We start from the raw sequence: 20906 nt of genomic DNA on the forward strand, positions 1-20906 counted from the left end.
CACACAGAACTCCCGCCCCACGCTGTGCGTACCGCGCCCGGAGATCCCGCGAGAGCACGGCGGCCTCGGCGGGGCCCGCTCAGGGGGCGTCCCCGTGCTCTCGCGAGATCGCGGGCTCCTCCCCCGAGCCGTGCGGAGAGCGCAGGGACGGGCGGGGCGTCCGCGCCCAGGCGGGATCGGGGTCGGGAACAGGATCGGGGCCGGCGCCGGCCTCGGCATGTCGGGCGAGTGATCCCGGCCGGGCGCTGTGGCCCGGGGAAGTGCGGACAGGGGCCGGGCGCTCCCCCCGGGGGAGCCGCGGTGCCGGCGGCGCCCGTGGCCGCGCGGGGCCCCCGCGGGCTCAGGGGTGGGCGGAGCGGGGGGGGCTCCGGCCGCCTCTCCCACCCCCGCGGGCGCCGGGCGCGCAGGCCGGACCCGGGCCCCGCGCTCCCCGCCGAGCCGCCCGAGGAGGGGGAGCAGAGCGCCGCAGGGACATGGAGGGCGCCCGGCCGGAGGCGCCCGCGCCTGGCCCCGTCTAGGGCGCCCCGCGGCGCTCGTCCCTCCTCCTCCTCGGAGCGGGGCCGCGGCCGCGCCCGGGCGAGGCGAGGAGCGGGACCGGGGCTGCTTCACCACAGGAGGAGCCGGCCCAGGTGAGAAACGCTTGCCGCGCCCTTAAGGCCTTTCGCCGGCCCCTCGGGCTCCCCGGCACGCCGAGGGCAGGCTGCGAGTGCTCGCGCCGGGCAGGCAGCGCCGAAGGGGCCGCGGTGAGCTCCGGCAGCTGCAGCCGAGCGCGGGGCCCAAGCCTGCCCCTCTCCCACCCCGCGAGGAAGCCGCCGTCTGACTGCCGTGACCCTCGTTGCTTTAACTTTTTAGGGTTTTTTAACGAGCTTATATGTGTTTTTTGTTTCGTGTATACTGTGATTCAGCAGGAGTACATAGAACAATAAATTCTTACGCTAGAAATTGCCGTTTTCGGTGGTGCCCAGCGACAGGGCGAGGAGCAGTGGCCATAAACTAAAACACAGGAAGTTCCACCTCAACATAAGGAAGGACTTCTGTACGTAAGAGGTGGCAGAGCCCTGGAGCAGCTCCCTGAGGAGGGAGTGGAGTTCCCTTCTGGAGACATTCCAAACCCACGTGAAGGCATTACCCGCTTTAGGTCACCCTGCCTTGGCAGTGGTTTGGACCGGATCATCTCCGGAGGTCCCTTCCAGCCCTCCCTGCTCTGATTTTTATCATTTCACGCTTGGTGTATTTGTCTGAGATGTTGAAGTACAGCTGCAACTGTTAGTTTAAAAAGATGATGTATTTAGCAAACACAAGACTGAAAATGGGCTTAAAATCCTGACTATGCTACTTTAAGGTCTTTAAAGCTTCATCATAATTTTTTTTTTTAATGTTCCTTATTTTAGGAGATAAGCTTTAAGCAGAAGCAGTTTTTGTACTTCTTCTTTAAAGTTGGTTTTAAATAGAGAAGTGGGGAGAGTAATACTGTTCGTTTTTGTTGCCTTTTCAGCAATTCCACTTTTCTCTGTATTTTCCCTCCTAAGGAAAAAGAGTTTTTCTGAGGAAAAATAGTTTCTTCTGATAAAAAATGTAGTTACTAAATATGGACTCTAAAACTTGCATATTTCTAGGATGTTAAGTGTAAATTGTGCAGTCATCTTATAGTGTGTTTTGTTTGGGTTTTTTTTTTTTTTTTTTTTTTTTTCCACCGTGTGCAATTTCTTTCTGCTTTCGATGTCTGTTTCTTTCAGGAAGAAAATGAAAATATTTTCTGAGTCTCACAAAACTGTTTTCGTCGTGGATCACTGCCCCTACATGGCAGAATCATGCAGGCAGCACGTGGAATTCGATATGTTAGTGAAGAACCGCACCCAGGGCATCATTCCTCTGGCCCCCATCTCCAAGTCCCTGTGGACCTGCTCAGTGGAGTCATCCATGGAGTACTGTAGAATAATGTATGATATTTTCCCTTTCAAGAAACTGGTAAGTTCTGCCAGCCATGCTGCATGTCATGCTTGATACAAGGGATGTTTGTGTATTTTTTTAAGTCATTTAATATGTTTGTGTTGTTTAGAGTAAAATATCAAATATAGTGTATCACTTAAAAATTTGTCTCTGCTGTTTTTGTATATAGTCTTTTAACTGGTTTTAGTAGCATATGAATTTCATTACATATTTAGTTTTGGGATCTTTCATTGTCTTAATGTCACTTTACAAGTTGGTGCAAAACATGGAGAGCTGCTTTAGGGCAACTTAAAGATTTATTATTGTGCTCTCTTGAGCTATGACTTTACAAAAGCTCGAGTGAGGTATTGTCTCAAGTTGAATTTTATTGCTAAACGCACATCAGCGCTGTCCATAAGGGTTTTGGTGTCAGCTTTGAAGGAATTCTGGGCTTTAGGAAGAGGTAGGATCGCTCTGGAGCAAACAGTTTGGAAAATGGGAGAGATTTCTGGCACACACAGCTCTTTGCTTAGAAAAACTTATTTTCTTAGTGATGTTAATTAAATCTTGGTACATATTTACCCATGATGTACCGTGACAGATTTTGGAGAATGATGTGCAGTTTACTGTGTTAGAATTTACTTTATTTTGTGGCTGTTTTACCGAAAATATGGTTAATTCTTAAAATACCACTATTTTGAAAAACTTATTTGGTGTAGAGAATGATTTTGTGGTGTACAAATGTAAGTAGAAGTTGCTAATCATGTTACTAAGGGGAAAACTGAATATAGTAGGAGTGTGTGATTTTTGTGGGTTGAGTTTGGCTTGTCATTGCACATTATCTCCAGAGTATCAGAAAAAAGAAGTGCAATTCACGTTTGTTTAAATTTGGGGAAATAACAATATAATGGCTGTTACCTTAATGTGCTTTTTTTGATCCTTGTAGGTAAATTTCATTGTGAGTGATTCTGGGGCTCATGTGTTGAACTCTTGGACTCAAGAAGATCAGAACTTGCAGGAGGTATGATTTGTAACTGTTCTTTCGTTTTGTAGTTCAGACTTTGTTGTGCAATAAGCATCGTGTTCAATATGGGATAACTCTGGTTAATTACAGCGTTGGTGGATCTAGTCTGAAATTGTTGTATAGCGATTACATATTGCTGCCCGTGAGCCTGGATTATTCGATAGACAAAACTTTAGAAGAATCCAATATCTTTAAGTAGAGACTTAAATATTTAAAATAAACATTATGAAGAAATTTCTTCCGTAATTTGGTGCTACTTCTTGAACTTAAATTCTTTTTAAAAATATTTGCACGAGAGGCAGATAATCCGTGTTAAGTACATTAATTGTTAATATCCTCTTTATGGTCGTGTTGTTTCATACTGAAAGGGCTTATCCTCTGAAGAATTTACTTTGAAGAAGAAATGCATTTCCAAATCCTTAGAAAATAAAAGCAGAAGGCAGCTAACAACGTTAGAATGTCTTTCGGGTGTTGGATTTAAGTTGTTATCACAGCCAGGTGTTTTTCTGTAACAAATGAGAATATTTAGTCGCAATGAGTAAATTGAATCGCAGAGGATCGTTTCGGGCCAAATCTGCCAATAAAGCCCGTTAACTGTTCCCTTTGCTCTCCCCGCAGCGCGAATGTGCGCGGGTGCGTTCAAGCGCTGGCTTGCGGGGGCGGTTTGGGAGCCGTGGGAGGTGCCTCTGGGTGACGGCCCTTTGTCCCCCGCAGCTGATGGCGGCGCTGGCGGCGGTGGGGCCGCCCAACCCGCGGGCGGACCCCGAGTGCTGCAGCATCCTGCACGGGCTGGTGGCGGCCGTGGAGGCGCTCTGCAAGATCACCGAGTACCAGCACGAGGCCCGCACCACGCTCATGGAGAACGCCGAGCGCGTGGGCAACAGGGGCAGGATCATCTGCATCACCAACGCCAAGAGGTGGGGACGTGGCCTCCGTGGCTGTGCCGGGGCTCCTGCCCCACACCAGCCGTTCCAGACATTCCCACCGGGGCTGCGGGCAGCTTCTTGGCACAGGTCCTTCGTAGAGCGCTTCCCACCTTATCAAAGGTTTTGTTTATGGGGTTCTGACGGTAAAAAGCCAAAAGTTTCGAAGATTTCCCGCTTTAAGTAGAAGAATATTCAGTGGCTTTGAACGGGAGGATTGATGGGGCGGCCTTAAAAGAAATCCACCGTTTCTTTGCAGTGACAGCCATGTTCGGATGCTGGAGGATTGTGTTCAGGAGACCATTCATGAGCACAACAAGCTTGCAGCTAACTCTGACCAGTGAGTATGCTTTTTACAGAGTTTTTTGTATCCTCTAGGAAATATGGATGTATTTCTTCACAAAACTCACTCTAATGAGCTATATGAATGAATAAATGTGTGAAATAGAAGGTGGTAAATCATGATATTGTTGTCTGAGGGCTGGTGTATGATCATTACCTTTCCAGTATCATCCTTCATAGGACAGGATTTCTTTAGCTTGTTACGTTCTACATCTGCTTCAAAATGAGACATATAACCGTGCCTTTTTACACGTTGTGTTTGTAATCATTAATTCATCTGAAGCAGTTCTTGATAATACTATATTACTTTAATGTTCATCTTTCTTTGACTAAAACAGCTAACTTCTTTGAAACTAGTTTTAGTTTCTAAATGACTGTATTACCGGGAACTTCCCTTAAGATAAAGGAATCTTGAAATACAGAGTGCATCTCCTCTCCTGAGGAGTCTTTATCCACTATATGTTCTGTCTAATTAAACTCTGAAGTGTTTGGCCTCAGCACTGTGTTGCTTTGTGAAGTTGTTGAGATCCTATTTCTGGTTGCTCCTCAGGCACTTCAACAGCAGAAGTAGCAATCTCCTATATTTTCCCTGCTGCAGTTGCAGTTTCATGGATGTATAAGTGATCCTGCCCAAGGAATTAGGTGTTAAATCTATTGTAAAGACAGGGATGTCTCATTCCTGTAGCTGGAGATGTGGTACAGTATCTGTATCACTCCAAACTTCCAGCCACATCAGGATATCAGCATATAACCCATTACATGTCCCTTCTCTCTATCCTGTTTGGGTAGTTGTTCTCATGTTCCCTGGAATCCCCTCATTCATACCTACACTTGGAGACACAGATCCTCTGTGGTGTCAATATTCAGATGAATAAAGCTGAGCAGATTGCACCAGTTAAGGATTTACTCCATTGATGTGTCCAAAAAGAAGCATAGAGCTATAGCATCTGAAGAGCAAGAAAATGTTAGGCTTTATTTTTATTCTAGTAAGAACTTCCTCTGAAGTCTGTGCTTTTGTATTGTATTCGTATCTGTAACCTAGTTTCTGCACCACACTTTCAGAAACAACATTGTTATTTACATATGTTATGACTCTGTGTTCTAGATACCAGAATTAATTTAATTTTAGGAGATAGTCTGCCACACTGTAGGCTAAGCACAATGTTTTTATTTTTAAGTCTAATGCAGATCCAGAAATGTGAACTGGTGTTAATCCACACGTACCCAGTTGGTGAAGACAGCCTTGTTTCAGATCGTCCTAAAAAAGAGGTGAGGAGCTTAAAATGAGAACACTTATCCCGGGATTAGGAACCACGTCAGACTGAAAATACTGCAAATTGTTCTCAGTTGTTCAGTAGCAAAAGCGCATGTGGTGGTTGCTTGAAACCAAGTACATACAAAATATCTGTAATACATTTCTGCTGTTCAACAATCTGCTCTGCATTTTAATGTGCTGTCTGTAAGAAAAGACGCCAGAAAAATGTCTTTAACATGAAAAGCATGTAGTGCTGCCTGTTATTTAATGTATGCAAAGGAGTAAAAAGGGCTACCTTCCTGTGATTCATTTCTACAGAACTCTGCTATAGTTGGGCTAAAAATTGTGAGTGGAGGATAACAAATTGACTACTTACCTCTCCAAGGTCTTGGGAATTTGTTGTTGTTGTTGTTGTTAGGGTTCTTGCTTCAGGGTTTTTGGAGATTGCTGTTGTAGTTTTCTGTTGTGTGGTTTTTTAGTTTTGTCTTGTTTTGTTTTTGAGCCCCAATCCAATGTTCCTGTTGGCTAGGGAAAAAAAATTAAGTTCTAGCTTGTGTTTATTTGCCTTGTGTATGTATGATGCACTTACAGGCAGACATCCAAAAATTAGTATGCTATTGTTACTCAGCAGGTGAAAGAATGAAAAACTAGGCCCAGAGCTGCTGTTAAGATTTGTTCCCCATGTAATTTTTCCTATTAACGATTAGTGACTCAATTTTTTTAGTACACTTCTGGTTTTTTGTTTTTTGGGGGTTTTTTTTACACCATTTGTAAGGGCTGCATCTATAGCACTTGGCATAAGGTCAAAATTCAGAATGAAAATAATTTTTGCTTCTTGCTTGGTAGTTTCCTGTGGTGTGGGTTTTTGAGTGGTACTTTTAGGAGTATAAATGCTTGTTTGAGAGTTGAACAAACTATACTGTTGAAGGATAGCACATCCTAAACCATGAATTCCATATACCTATTTCTTTCAGCTCTCCCCTGTTCTAACCAGTGAAGTGCACAGTGTCCGTGCAGGGAGGCACCTGGCTACAAAACTGAATCTTTTAGTACAGCAACACTTTGATCTGGCTTCAACCACAATAACCAACATCCCTATGAAGGTAATATTGTGTCTACAGCTCTGTGTTAACCAGCTGCATCACTTCTGAATTTGTTTGAAAACTTTTGATGTTTATTTTAATTGAATTTTTACATTGTTTTTTCTCTCCATATCATATTTTTTGTTTTTTTTTTTTTTTTTTTCTTTCTTAGCCCACATTCAATGTCTGTGATCAGGTTAGTAAAAATAAAGAAGGGAAAAAAAAAAAAGAAGGATCACAGAACAAAATGTTGTATTGCTGAATCTCAATTTTTGATGTAGCAATACAAGTGTTATTTCAGTTCTGTTTGTATTACTTTATATAAATACAGTCTTGTTTACCTCAGATCAATTTGTCTGTGATTCTTTTGCCTTTTTCTAGCTGTGTTTAGATTTTCTTGACCCTTGTGCATTATAGTGGTATAGTGAGTCTCTTTTTCCTCTGTTTCATTATCATGTCCACCCAACAAAAAGGTGTTTGTAACTAAAAGCTGCTTTTTTACCGCGGGTTTTCCGGTGGGTTTTCTACTCGGAAGATCCGTAAACATGAAATGGGGACAGGATATACCGAATTAGGATGATATTCAATTAAGCATCTTGTGGTAGAAGTCATGTCCATATTTTTAATTTTTTTGCTACTTGGGGGGAAATCAGTGCAGTTTAGAATGTCAGGTGTTGACAGTAATTGTCTGATCAGGCAGCAGGAGACAAATGAGACAAAAGTGTCAGTATTCAAACAAAAAAAGAGCCATGAGCAGGTAACCTTCATGATTTAAAAACTCCATTAAGTTGTAACACAGTCAATCATTAATTTTTGAGAACTAGCAATATTGTGTGGATTTTATAAGTTAAAACATGATATCAAAGTAATTTTCATAGCTTTTGTGAGAGTTTGACAGGGGTCATGGCATAAATGTGACTTCAGTTTGCAAATACCTTGTCTGTAACTTTCTGACCTGTGTGCTGCTGATGTGCCTCTCCCTTCTGCCTTTGTCCTTAGAGTAATAGACTATGTTGGGTTCTCTGTGTTTGTTCTTTTTTTTTTTAATTGTTGTTCTTTTTAAACTTAGAGTAAATTATCAGAGTTACTGTTCTGTTTTTGCTGATCCTCTGCAGCTGTTTAAAGATGCAGTGTCCTCTTAACAAAAATCCATTTTTTTAATTATAAACTTGCAGCTGCAAGTGCAGTTCTTATCTTAAGCTTAAGAAATAATAAGTCAAAATGTGGGTTTTTGTTAGGATTCTTGATTTTTGGTTATGAAAAGTAATTGTCACTCTGCCCTGCACCTTTGTTGGTGCTCAGAAGTTGTAACTGCTGGTGTTTATGTAATGTTTTGTAGGCTTCCTTAACTTCACTGATTTAAACAGTGTTGTTAAGCCTAGTTTTTACCTGTATTTGATGCTTTGCACCCTGTCATGACACTTGTATAAAGAAGATTAGGGTTTCAAAAAAGAAAATACGAGGAGAAGTAGTTGGCTGCATCTTTAAACTGCTCAGAGAGCAAAGTTTCCTCAACATTGCAATCCCATTGTTGTCTGAGGCACTTGGAGACTTTTTTGTTTTCTTCTGGACTGAAAGGCAAATTTAGAATCCTTCATTTATGAAAATGGTGACCTCCAACTAAAGTAATTCTATTTCTGTTCACCTTTCTCTTTTGAAGGAAGAACAACATGCTAACACATCAGCCAACTATGATGTGGAGCTGCTCCATCACAAAGAGGCACACGTGGATTTTTTAAAGAGTGGTAAGTAGAAATGGCCCTCTGAAGGTGGCTTTTGATCAGCCTCTTCAGGAATACTCACAAAGAAAGGTTGTGAGCTTCAAATCCATGTAAATTTCAGACTCTTGTAGCAAATATTTCAGTTGTTCCTTGCAACCCAAGAAACTTCATTCATAATGTTGGCACTGGAGTTTTACTCATTACTGACATATTTTAATACAGCAATAGGAATATAGCAATGAGAAAAGAGGTCAAATTCACATATGTTCAGAATATTTTGGGTTGAACTCAATGATCTTGGAGGTCTCTGCTAACCTAGTGATTCTGTGATTGCTGTGAGATTTGAAGGGCATGTCAGCTTCTTACTGAGATATAAAAAGTAGGTGAGAGACCAGATGTGCAGGGAGATTTTACAAGATGAAGTCACTCTTACGAGTATTTGTGCGAAATTACGCCTTGCACAATTGAAAACCTTGTTAAGTAATAATAATTAGCATCACATCCCACAGGCCCATTTATGATAATAATTGCTTTGGAAAAAACAAGGCTTGTTTGGCTGTTGAGCTTTTTGTTGTGTTTGAAATACCTACTATCTTTTTTCATAGATTTAGAATTCCTACCTAGTATTCCTCTGAGGTGAATTTTTAATAGCTCAACCAAAGTTAGAAAAGCACAACACTTAGCATTTTGCAGAACTATTTTGTTGAGGAAACCGCCTGATGTAAAACTTTGTTAAAAATTAGCTTATAACTTCTGTATTAGTAGAATTAAATGTCATGTGATCTGTAAAGCAGCTGTTTTGGGGTGTCTCTGCTTTTTTTCCCATTACTTTGAGGAAGAGGAGGTAACTCCTTTGTCATCTCCAAGTGCTGTGCTCCAAATTTTAGGGGAGTGGATGACTAAAGATTGATGAAAAGCATAGGGTGTCGCAGTAACGACCTTGGCCTCTCCTGAGCTGCTGCTAGGATGTTGAAACCTTAAAGCTTTATTGCCAGGGCTCAGAAGCAGTTCTGTAAAACCCCTTGGCTCAAGGAATTAGGTCTGCTAGGAAAACACAGAAGCAAACTCTTGACTGCATGTCCTCTTCACATTTTTCCCATCAGAACTTTGAGAGGAAAAAGTCTCTTCTGAAATCTTGTAAATTTTGGGCTCTTTGTTTCTAAATACATATTTCAGCTGTAATAGGAAAGCAGGAATTCAGTTATGTTGGTCTTATTTCTCTGAAATGTTACCAAGGAATTTTCAGGTTAAATAAGTTTGGCCTTTAGATATTCTGAGAGAGAATTTCTAAAATTGTTGCAGTTAATTTTAGTAATGAAGTATTATAATAATATTTCAGTAATATTGTATCTGTGGTAGAACCTGTTGAGAGAATTCAGGCTGAATCTGACACAGCAAAGTTGCTGGATGATGAGACCAAATGCTTCTTTCCCTGAAAAATCTAAACTTGTCAAATGTGCCTTTAGATCAGTTTAATTGACTTTTGGGAATATGTGTACAAGAAACAGTGAGCTGTAGCAGTTGAGAGTTCTGATTTTTGTGTGGAAAATTTTCAAAAAGATATTGTCCTAAAAGTCCTGAGCATTTTAAGCAGGAAAAAAATTGCCTCTTGCTGGTAGAACTAAACATATGTAGAACTTTCTGATTGTCAAATCAAAAAGTTATCTTGAGTTTTAAATTTAGATTACATTGTATATATGTTCATGTTACATCGATTTTGTACCTTAAACGTTTGGAGTGGTTTGGCTGTAATAAAGAAGCTCTGGTTGATCACCCCCTCTTTGTGCCTCTCTCTGCAGGTGATAACCATGTGGGTGGCAACAGCCGAGAAGGCACATTTAAGGAAACTGTGACGCTGAAATGGTGCACTCCTCGAACCAACAGTGTGGGTAGGTGACATGGAAGCTTCCAGAACTGGTTGGTAACTTGTACAGATCTGAGAACAGGAGAGGAAGACAGGGAAGGTCTGAGGTAACAGGAATTGTGTGGCCATTCAGCTCATGCACCCTGTCAACTATTAGCAATTTATGTTGAGCCAGCAGGCCAAAAATGCTGCTAAGAGAAATAAGAGCAGACTGACGGGTGAGTGAATTAATTAATTCAGAAGACAAAGAATTGGGGATCCTGCTGGAATCAGGGCTTGGGAATGTATGAGATTCTCAGAGCTGTTTATTCTTGGAAATCCTCCCAGTGAGGAGATGATGAAAAAACTTTTAGATTGAGAGGCATCTAGACTTTTTAGTTCTGCTCATTGTGGACTAACCTCCTCCTCTTCCATTCTTTTATTTTGTGGATTTTTTTTTCTGTCTCTGGAATTACACTCAACTTTTCTACTCCTTTATTTTTCAGAACTGCACTATTGCACTGGAGCATACAGAATTTCACCGGTAGACGTAAATAGCAGACCTTCTTCATGCCTTACAAACTTTCTCCTTAATGGTAAATTTGTGTCCTTGGCTAATTATTCAGTGTTACGGTTTTTAATTCTGTAAATAGAGTGCTTGGCACATTTTGATTTGTATAGCAGTAATGTCTGTATACTGTGAAAATACTAAGTTGATTTTAACATGTCCTATAAATAAGAGAAGAAAGTTGTTAAATCTCCTCGGAGGCAAATGTGTTTTGAAACTTAAAAATGGGAGGAAAGATGAAGAGAAGGAACAAGTATTGAAATGGAGGTTTTTATGTTTGCAAACAAAACGGCATTACAAACATCCTTTTAATGGAATTTTTATTTCAGTCAAGTAATTTGATTGTCTAAACATGCAGTGGTTTTATTAAACACTATATCTTAGTGTATTTTTCTCTAGAGATTGTGTAATGAAAATGCCCTTTGATTAATAAAAATGGTTAGGACCAAAATTAATAGCAGATTTCAGATAAGCTAACTCTTCTGATTTTTGCTATTTTTGCTTCCTGATGAAAAGAAACTTACTTGGAGAATGCATCTTTTTATGCTTGGTACTGAAAATAAGACGAAGGCAGCTTTATTTCTCTGGCTGAAGAACAGTATCTATTTTAAGCATTAGTGAGTGGTATCAGCTGATACCTTTATATTCAAGAGGTTATGTTATTTCTTTCTGAAAGTTGCTTTTAATGAGAGTGTTTCTGCAGCAGGGCCATTTGAATGCCTCATGAATAATATCCTGTTGGAAAAATGATTGGTCTAGGAGAGGCCTTTTGCTTTGTAAGATTTTAAGGAGCATATTCCCTGTTCTGTGTCAAGAAACGAGATGGCAGTTCCTTGTTCAGCTCGGGGGGGGAAAACACCACCTTGGTGGGTTCAGATTCTTCTTGGCTGAGCACAAACCTCTGTTTTACACAGCTCAAAATTCAGCCTTGCAGCACACAGGAATGAATGAATGAAACTGATCTCCCTCCCACCAGGTCGTTCGGTGTTGTTGGAGCAGCCGCGCAAGTCTGGCTCAAAAGTCATCAGCCACATGCTCAGCAGCCACGGGGGAGAGATTTTCTTGCATGTGTTGAGCAGCTCCCGCTCAATTCTGGAAGATCCCCCCTCAATTAGCGAAGGCTGCGGTGGGAGGGTCACTGACTACAGGATCACAGTAAGGGTCTTTCTGTCCTTCACTGCTGCTTCTCTCACTTGACAACAGGGCAGGGCAGTAAATGTGGGAAGGAAGTGTTGGAGTGGATTTCGTGGTCAGACTTCCTTTGTAATAAAAACCTGGACAGATATTTAGTAGAAAATTCTGCATTTGTTGATTGTTTTGCCTGTTTCATGAAATACTTTGTGTGTCAGGGAATGCCTCCTTAGTGCGCTAGGGGTGTTTAAAGTTTGTTCTGGTTCTAGAAAAACTTAACTTGGCCAGTTTATTCTGTGGGTTGGATACACATCAGACTGTATCGTGCTTTTTGTCAAAGGGTAGATTGCACATGAGTGATTTGTACAATAAATAGAAAAGATGAAGTTGACAGCTGTGAACCCTGATATCAGACAATCGGCTGACGTGCATTTTGTTTTTCCTTTATTTTTTTTCAACACATCCTTGATATCTTTTTAAACAAGCAGAAGTTCCTTCTGGAAAAATATAACTCTTCCCATACATGAAATGCCTTGCAGATCTGCAAGTTCTCCTTGTCAAAACCCATACACTGATTTTTAGCCCATATTTCTGTGCCCCTGTTTCTGTGTGCCCCCTGGTTCATGCATGAGGAGAGCTAGAGGCAGGGCTGTGGTTGGTAGGGTCAGATGTGGCAGTGGGATGGTACAAAGTGATAAGCCAGGCTAAGCTGTTTAGCCCCTTCACTGAATGTTACTTTGTTAGAGAAATGCCTAATTGTATCTTGTTTGGTTATCATTAGGATTTTGGTGAATTTATGAGGGAAAACCGATTAACTCCTTTTCTAGAGCCCAGATATAAGATCGATGGAAGTCTTGAAATTCCATTGGAACGTGCAAAAGATCAGTTAGAGAAACATACTCGTTACTGGCCTATGATTATTTCTCAGACCACCATCTTCAACATGCAAGCTGTAAGTAACCTGGGCTGTGTAAATTTTTGTTCTGCTCCTAGATTAAGATTCCCCTTGTCACTTGTTGAAATACCAACTCTCTGTAAAATCAGTTTATTTTCAGCGTTATTTTTCCTGAAGCAATTCTGTATTTAATGCAGTAGATTATTGGAATGCTATTTAAATAAAGTGACTTTAACCTGACAGTTCCAGTTCTGCTGGGTAAAGGAAGCATCTGCTTATACTTAGAGTTAGTACTAAACTGAGGATAAAAGGGTGGGGTTTTGTTGTGTATTGTTTCACTGCCTTTAATTTTTTTTCTCCCTGTTGCTCTCCTGTGACACATGCGCATTTTCTTGTTGTTCATTTCTGTTTTGCCCTGCAGGTAGTGCCATTAGCCAGTGTGATTGTAAAGGAAGCAATGACTGATGAGGATGTGCTCAATTGTCAAAAAACAATATACAATTTGGTAGACATGGAGAGGAAGAACGATCCACTGCCAATTTCAACAGTTGGTACCAGAGGAAAGGGGCCAAAAAGGTTACATGCATATCTCTCTTTGTTGCTGCTGGACTATTTTCAGAAGTATTCTGTTGACAATGTTTTCGTACCAAATTTTTAAAATATAGCTAAAAGTAATACATAGTAAACGAAATGCTGTATGTGCATAACCCAGATGCTGTGAGTGCTTCACGTGTATCATTTAGGGGCTATAACAGTACTGATACTGCTGTATGTTAGGGAAAAATCTTACATCATTTTATTATCTAATAATTTAAATATTTAAAAAAATAAGAAATCAAAGATAGTTATCAGCAAAGGTAAGAAATTGATACAAATTGGACAGATAAAGTGGAATAATTTCAAATTAATAAAAATGAAAACTTGAGTATGTTATAAATGAATGATGCATTAAAATTGGGATATATTTGAATCCTCTTGGAACATTTATTTAAAATATGAGACACTTCTTTAAAATAAGCATAGAATATTGTGATCCCTCAATCATTAGGATGTGTTCCTTGTATTTCCAAGAACTGACCGAAAAGAAATTCAGCTTCTGATTTGTCTTCATGACTGGGAGTTGTTGGCAGTAGTGTAGTGCAACTCTTTCTTGTTTTTTTAACCCAAATAATGTAATAATTAATTTGCATGTCAGTGCATGAGTGGCCCTCTGACGTGACATTGCTAGCAAGCACCTGAGAGATTTCACAAGTGCCTTTTGGCAGTGAGATCTCATGGAACATATGAGATTTCAATGGACATAATCCATTTCAATTTAAACTTTACTCTTGGTGTTAGCTGGGAAATGTTAATGTGGTTTCAAGCATGGAGTAATCCCAGGTGGAGAAACCTCCAGTGCAGGAGGACAGATAACCTCTTTGGAGTGATTTTTGTTTTGGGGGCTCAGTTTTGTTTCCCAAGGTTCATTCATTCGGTCAGCAGTTGAATGATTCGTTAGTCCTTACGTGGTCCGTTTTTCCTGGCCCTTTCAGAGATGAGCAGTACCGCATCATGTGGAACGAGCTGGAGACCCTTGTCCGAGCACACATCAACAACTCTGACAAACACCAGCGAGTCCTCGAGTGCCTCATGGCGTGCAGGAGCAAACCCCCAGAGGAGGAGGAGCGCAAGAAACGAGGCAGGAAGAGAGAAGACAAAGAGGACAAGTCGGAGAAGTTGGGCAAAGATTATGAGTCAGATAAGCCGTGGCAGGAATCAGAGAGGTACGTTTTCTAACGTGAAATCAAACTGTAGCGTAGCTCTTGTTCTTAGCTGTCAACCACTGAGCCGAGTGCTTTAGCTTGAGGAGTTCCTGCTGTTGGATTCTATCGTAACCACACCACCTATTAAGATATTAAACTGCTTTATGGAAATCTAAAGCGTGGCTGAAAACGTGGGACAAGTTTTCTTTTAAGCTGTAGGTAGTTCAGGTTGATTAAACAGCCCAGCTTGATTTGGCTCTTCAGCTGAGCATCTGCATTAATGCCCATTTACCTCCTGTCTGGTGTTCATGTTGTTATTGTAGCTTGTCTAAGTGGCAGGCACCTGTCAGTCTCTTCTGTATTCCTTCTTTCAAACTACTTTCTACAGAGACCCAAAAACCTCATGGTAATAAGCTTCATTAGCGTGTGTTTTGTGCATGCTGGGATCATTTAGGATAGGAGGGCCTTTTCATCCACACTGCTGTCACCATGCTAATGATATTCCATGCCTTCCTGTGAATGGTCATTTCTACAACTTTGCTTTCACACGTGGAACAGAAATGGGGACTGAGATAAAAGGGATTTGGTGTGAATGGGTCTGAATTCGCCCAGAAAAGATAATAGGAATTTGTATGGTATTTCTATATATGTTTATTTTTATTTAGTCTTCCCTTCAAAATTCAGACATCAATCATTTCAACAACTGAAGTAGAACTGTGTATTAAGAATCTTTCCTTTATGTAATGCTTTATACAGAGAATTGTTCGGCTAGAATTCCTTATTTGTCACCCACTCCAAGGGGTCAAAAGAAATTCTTATGGCACGGGTCCTGTATAATTTTGAGGAGTGCAGAAAGCTATCAGGAATTATGTCCTGCTCAAGCATATTTTTCCTCACCCTTTTCCTTCCCTCTGAAAAAGGTTAAAAGGTCTTTTGGATCGGGAGAAAGAAGAACTGGCAGAAGCTGAAGTTATCAAAGACTCCCCTGATTCTCCTGAGCCCCCCAACAAAAAGCCTCTCATTACAATGGATGAAATGCCCGCAGTTGAAAAGGCAAAAGGTAAAGCAGAACAATTGCAACAGATTATTTCTTTTAAAGGTAGATGTTGTTCCATTAGTCTGTTTTCTAAAGCAATGAGGTGAATCATTTTGGAGTTAAAGCTAAGTCAGTGATGATCAGGTTTAATTAAATGCTAAATGTTGAGAAGTTCTTGGAAAACATGTTAACCTCACTAAGGTCTGTGAGAAAAAGGAGATCCCAGGACATTGTGTGGGCCTGCTGATGGACTCTTGGGTTGACAGAGGGTTGGCCAAGTTCCTGCTGGTGCTGTTAGAGCTACTGTATGTGAGAAATGCTCTTTGAGGGCGTGTATCATGAAATCAGTCTCCTGCTAATAAATAATCAACTTGCCTAAGCAGTGCAGTTGTCAGAATGGACAGTTCTCACTGTCTCTCTTTCTTTGTGTGAATTATTTTCTATCACAGTGGCTGAGCTGATGCTGAGATTCTGCATTGAAAGCAGAGTCCATCTCATGCGCAGCAACTCCTCAGCCATTATCACTTTGCATATTTTCTATTTATTTATCTCTTGTTGTAAGTTTCTTTAAAATTAGTGGTCTTAACATGTTGTATTACTGTAATCCCTTTAGGATGTTATAATGATGTAATGTTAATTCAAAAATTTCATCTCTTAAGACTCCTTTTACTTAAAATTTTAGGGCCAATGTCCTTGCTGTCTTTATGGAGCAACAGAATTAATACTGCTAACTCTAGGAAACACCAGGAATTTATTGGTCGGTTGAACTCTGTCAACAACAAAGCTGAGCTGTATCAACATCTGAAAGAAGAAAATGGGTTTGTATCAGGAAATGCATCACTACCCGTATCTTGGCAGTAGTCAGTGTGGAGTTTTCAGCATTAGATACTACTCTTTTGATGATGAAATATCTAAATACATTCCTTTGCTTCTCAGCATTGATAGAGAACCACAGCAGTGTTTGATTTTCTGTTTGCATCTGTACTGAGTGGGACTGACTGCTGAGAGCTGGGCTTCCCTGGGCCTCAGGGACTGCCCCTGCAGTAAAACTCTTATTAAACTTCAGGGGGCTAAAGCTGGGATTTTTCTGCTTGCCTTAGCTTCCAAAGGAATGGCTGATAGAGAAATATTGTTGGTAGAAGTGACCTATAAATACTATTGGTAATAAGGTGGTTGAATCTTTCGCTGTGCTGTAATGAAATTGACAGTAGTCCATGTTCTGTGAAAAATACTGGAAAGCCAAACCAGCCTCCTCTGAAAGAAATCAGATGTGGTGGAGAGTGATCAGTGTAAGAGGGGTGAAAATGAAGTCCTTGGAACAAATGGCTAACGCTCAAGTTTTCAAAATGGATTCTTTGGTCACATGAATATTTTGGATTTTGGTGAGGTTGATAATAGACAGTTTCTCACAGCTGAAATGTATTTCTACAGAAACATTTCCTTTATGTACTGAGTGCTGCTTAAAGAAATATTAGGAGATAAGGTTGTGTATGTTGTGGTAGGGAGAGACAGGACAGTTAGTGAAGTAAAAAATATTTATGAAAGCATTTAAATGTGATTTTTTTTTTTAACTGTTGATTGTTCTTCCAGTAACAAGCCTTACCAATTGTTGTCTTGCCTTTCAGAATGGAAACAACAGAAAATGGAAAAGCAGGCCGGCAGTGAGGAGCAGTTCTGTTTCTTGAGACAAAACTTGGCCAAATTGAAAAAATATTTAATGCTGGAATTGTTCTTGGTACTGTTTCAATACAATTGTATAGCTCTGGTTTGATTGGTTTTTACATTTTTCTAGTCCTATTTTTGCTATGGAGTTTGACATCTGCATATCACGTTAAACCAGCTGTGTGCAGGTAGGAGCTGTCCTGAAGCGTTTTCCAGTCTTGCTTTAGGATGAAGAAAACCTCTGCTGCCATGGAGTAAATCAAGTAATCAAAAATGTTAGTCAGCTTAAAGTCCTTGCCCAGAAGTATTGGATACTATTTCAAAATCAGTGATGAATGTCTAAAAAACAAAAAAACAAAACCAAAATTCAAGTAATTTATAATCTGATAACATCGTTAATTTTGGTTCATGAATACCTTTTATTTATATGAGGGTTCCTCAGGAGTTCAGAATTATGGAAAAGACCGCACACTGACTAGGCAGACACTGAGCTGAGAGAGTGCCAGTCTTGGTTTTCATCGGAGGGGTGGGAGGGTGAGGGCTTTTACAGATAAAAATTGTTGGTTTAAGGACTTTTAAAAAATTAAATGGAAATGGTCTCTAGGAAGCAAAGCCTTTCAGGTTGTTGTGTTGGAGTTAAGGCTTTGTAAGCAAAAGTACAATAAAATTTTTTCTAATAATTATTTTTTTGATGAAGCGTGTTCTGTAAGGTATTTGTGGTTGTATGTTTGTGAGGCCGTGAATGAGAAGGTAAGTGCTCCGATTTCAGTTCCTTTAAGCAGAGCCTCTTTCACTGGGGAGTAGAATTCCCAAGTGGGAGAACTCAGCCAATGTCTGTGATCTGATCCCATGTTGGATGTTGGGTTGCCTTCCTCTGATCTGCATCTGGCTTCTGTAAGCAACTGAAGGGCTCAGAGATTGGGTATCTTACAGTTGATGCAAGACAAACCTTGAGATTTCATAAAACTAAATCAATTTACTCACCTTCAACTTTAAGTGCCATAGTTTGTGACATATAGATCTGAACACAAATATTCTTAACATTTGCAACAATCCTTTTTTCAGCTTTGCTAAAGTACCATGAATAATTTCAAGGTGATTATTCAGTTACTCTGATGCAGGTGTGTTTTCTGTTAAATTATTTTAGAAACATTTTTACTGAGTGATTAAATAGTACTTGCATGGTAATATTTTCTATCATATTGTAAAATATTTATAGCTTTTACAGAAGCAATATGCAACTCTTGGAGATCCTAGTTTGAAGACTTACTGCTTTTATTTTTACTGCTTCATTGAAAACAGATTTATCTTGCATCTCCACTTCTCTTGATACCCTATCTGAAACGTTCTGATGGAGAAAACTGCCACAAAATAACTGCTTCTCATAACTTTTTTGGTTGTTTTAATGAGATTTTACTGCATTACTCTCTGGATGTTTCTCTTGTTTACTAGAGATTTAAGTCTGGAAGATGTCAGCTCTACAGTTTGCTGGGCTGGAGAGTTAGAGCTGAAAAGCTCATCCTGTGCCTTGGGAATTGTGTGTTACATCTCCTGTACCATTAATGTTCAGCTGCACTCCTTGACAACGTGCACAGGAATTAAATACTTCATTAGTAGAAGAGAAATTTAATACCATCTGCTATTAAAATATGTATTTGTTTAGCTTGTTTACTGACTCCATTCTCCACATTTGGAGAATCTGCCAGGTCAGACTGGTTGGTGATTAAATGAGCAGGGCCTGGGGGCTGAGAGTCTTGAAGAGTCTCACAGGGACACAAGAGATGGCAAGGGCTGATCTTTGAAGTTCGGGAAAGGGCATCCCATACTCCTGCCCTGCCCTGCATAGTGGCACTGCTGTTTCATACTCTGCTTTCAGGTTTAGGGAAGGTTTTGTCAGTTCTAAAAAGAGTTTACAGATTAATATTGAAAATTACAGATTAATCTGTGATTATGTGATTGCAAAATGCAGTTCATAAATTATGGATTGCATTTTGTACATGATAAGCTATTAAACTGGAAGGATTTCAAAGTGTTTAAAAAGTCCTTAGAAGTTCTTCTGCAGAACTTTAGGAATTCTCGGCAGTCCTAGAACTGTCCCAGCAGACAAGAGACAGTGCTACTGTAAAGAAGGCAAGCCTGGAACTTTATCTTTAAAGGTACATTGCACCAAATTACCTACAGGAAGAGTTCAGTAGCTACTATTCCTTTAGGTTTGCAACATGTGAGGTATTTATAGAAATACTTTAAAAAGTTTTGAAAGATTGAAAGGACAGATGTCAGGCTTTTTTTTAAATTCTAAAATTCCAAGGTGGCCTAGAGACTCCAGGGTTGTAGCACTTCTGAATTTCAGTGGAACCATCTTGTTTTGTGGTGATCCTTCTGTGACAGTTCTGCCTCTTCCATTTAAAATGTGTATTTATGAATCCGGGAGATGCAATGGAGTGGGTCTGGCTCAGCACTGTCTGTGATCCCTCACTCCCACCAGCATCACCTTGATGTGTATTTTCTTGTTCTGATTTTTAACAGGGTTGTAATTCTACCCCTTCCTCAGGGGATCCCTTTACCTACTTCACTTGGGTTCTGCTTTTGCCACTGCCTCTTTGTCAGGTGTGGGTCAAATATGTTCTATTCTAAATTGAAACATGGCAAAAATCACTAACTGTCTATTTATGTTGGGGGTTTTTGCGTGTTAAGGATAGCACCTCGTAATGCAATTTCTGGTTTTGTAGATTTGCTCTTAATACCATTTAAATGTTTTTAAAACTTAAGCCTCTGGTGTTGCCTGGCTGTGTTGGGTGGTCAGAGCCTCTGGGTAGTGGGGAGGGAGTCGGTATTTTGGTGGCTGGAAAGGTGGTGGGATGTGAGGGATCGGCCTGGGCCACTGCCTGTGGGAGGGAAGTGGTCCTGAAGGTGGGATCCATAACGGAGGTGAAAGTGATGCCCTGCACTCGTGTACAGGGGCTTTGCGAGGTCTCAGGGCATCCAGTTCCACATCAGCATGGCTTAGCTGGGAGTTTGTCTCGCCCATCACAGGCTGTGCTCCAGCAATCCTCCTGGGACTCCTGCAAAGCCAGCAGACCGCTACTGCCAGCACCACGCCAGCAGCGGCACAGACACTGCTCAGTAAGGCACCAGGGCTCCTCATCCCGGAGTCGTTCTTGGCTTGGAGCGCCGGCCCAGTGCTGCTGCAAGGGCCTGGGGATGGCTTTGTGCAGTGCTCTCTGTAGGAAATGCTGAAAGTCACATCCACTCTGTACTCTGGCAGCATTGCTCGGATGAAGCGTGGGCTCGCAGACCCAGCTGGCGCTCTCAGTTCCTCCAGCGCCTGCTGGATTTCTTCTTTCCCGCACCAGCTGGAAGATGCGCTGGCGCTTGCACACAGGGAGCTGTGGTACCAGGAGATGAGTGTGGAGCCAGGCTGGAGAGCCGTCAGCGAGAGGTCTTTGGGGCTGCTGGAGTTCAGGAAGAGGGAGAGCTGCTCCAGGAACAAAGCCACCCTTCTCCTGTCTCTCCGGAAAGAGGAGTAGCTGTTCTTGGTGCGCACGGTGAAGAGGTGGCATGGCGGCTCAGGGGGCTTCAGGAGCTCGATGGTGAAGGATTGCCAGGCTGTCAGACCTCCAGAATCAGTGGCACACAGCACAAACTCCTGAGCGGAATACTGCAAGTCCATCTCTAGGGGATGGCCATGCATGGCCTGCTGGGAGGTGTTAAACTGCAGCCAGCTGTCGGATCCCGACGGAGAGCCATCAGCTG

At 41.3% G+C, this 20906-nt stretch overlaps 1 protein-coding gene across 1 annotated transcript; it reads left to right on the top strand.

The window, feature by feature from the left end:
* The first annotated feature begins 498 nt into the window (after positions 1-498).
* On the top strand, positions 499-17834 carry INTS13 (integrator complex subunit 13). Its single transcript, XM_040063008.2, has 17 exons — positions 499-629; positions 1737-1968; positions 2876-2950; positions 3668-3870; positions 4136-4216; positions 5397-5487; positions 6448-6576; positions 8216-8300; positions 10076-10165; positions 10626-10715; positions 11664-11842; positions 12600-12770; positions 13135-13289; positions 14246-14476; positions 15376-15515; positions 16174-16309; positions 17117-17834. Exons 2-17 carry the CDS (start codon positions 1744-1746, stop codon positions 17154-17156), a joined length of 2121 nt encoding a protein of 706 aa, XP_039918942.1. The 5' UTR covers positions 499-629; positions 1737-1743; the 3' UTR covers positions 17157-17834.
* The last annotated feature ends 3072 nt before the right edge of the window (positions 17835-20906 follow it).

The sequence above is a fragment of the Hirundo rustica genome, chromosome 4 (assembly GCF_015227805.2).
Source record: "Hirundo rustica isolate bHirRus1 chromosome 4, bHirRus1.pri.v3, whole genome shotgun sequence".
NCBI classification, from domain to species: domain Eukaryota; kingdom Metazoa; phylum Chordata; class Aves; order Passeriformes; family Hirundinidae; genus Hirundo; species Hirundo rustica.

Coding starts and splice junctions, on each gene's coding strand:
- INTS13 (XM_040063008.2), top strand. CDS start 1,744: ATGAAAATATTTTCTGAGTCTCACAAAACTGTTTTCGTCGTGGATCAC. Junction 2,951..3,667: donor AAGATCAGAACTTGCAGGAG/GTATGATTTGTA, acceptor TGTCCCCCGCAG/CTGATGGCGGCGCTGGCGGC. Junction 10,716..11,663: donor TACAAACTTTCTCCTTAATG/GTAAATTTGTGT, acceptor CCCTCCCACCAG/GTCGTTCGGTGTTGTTGGAG.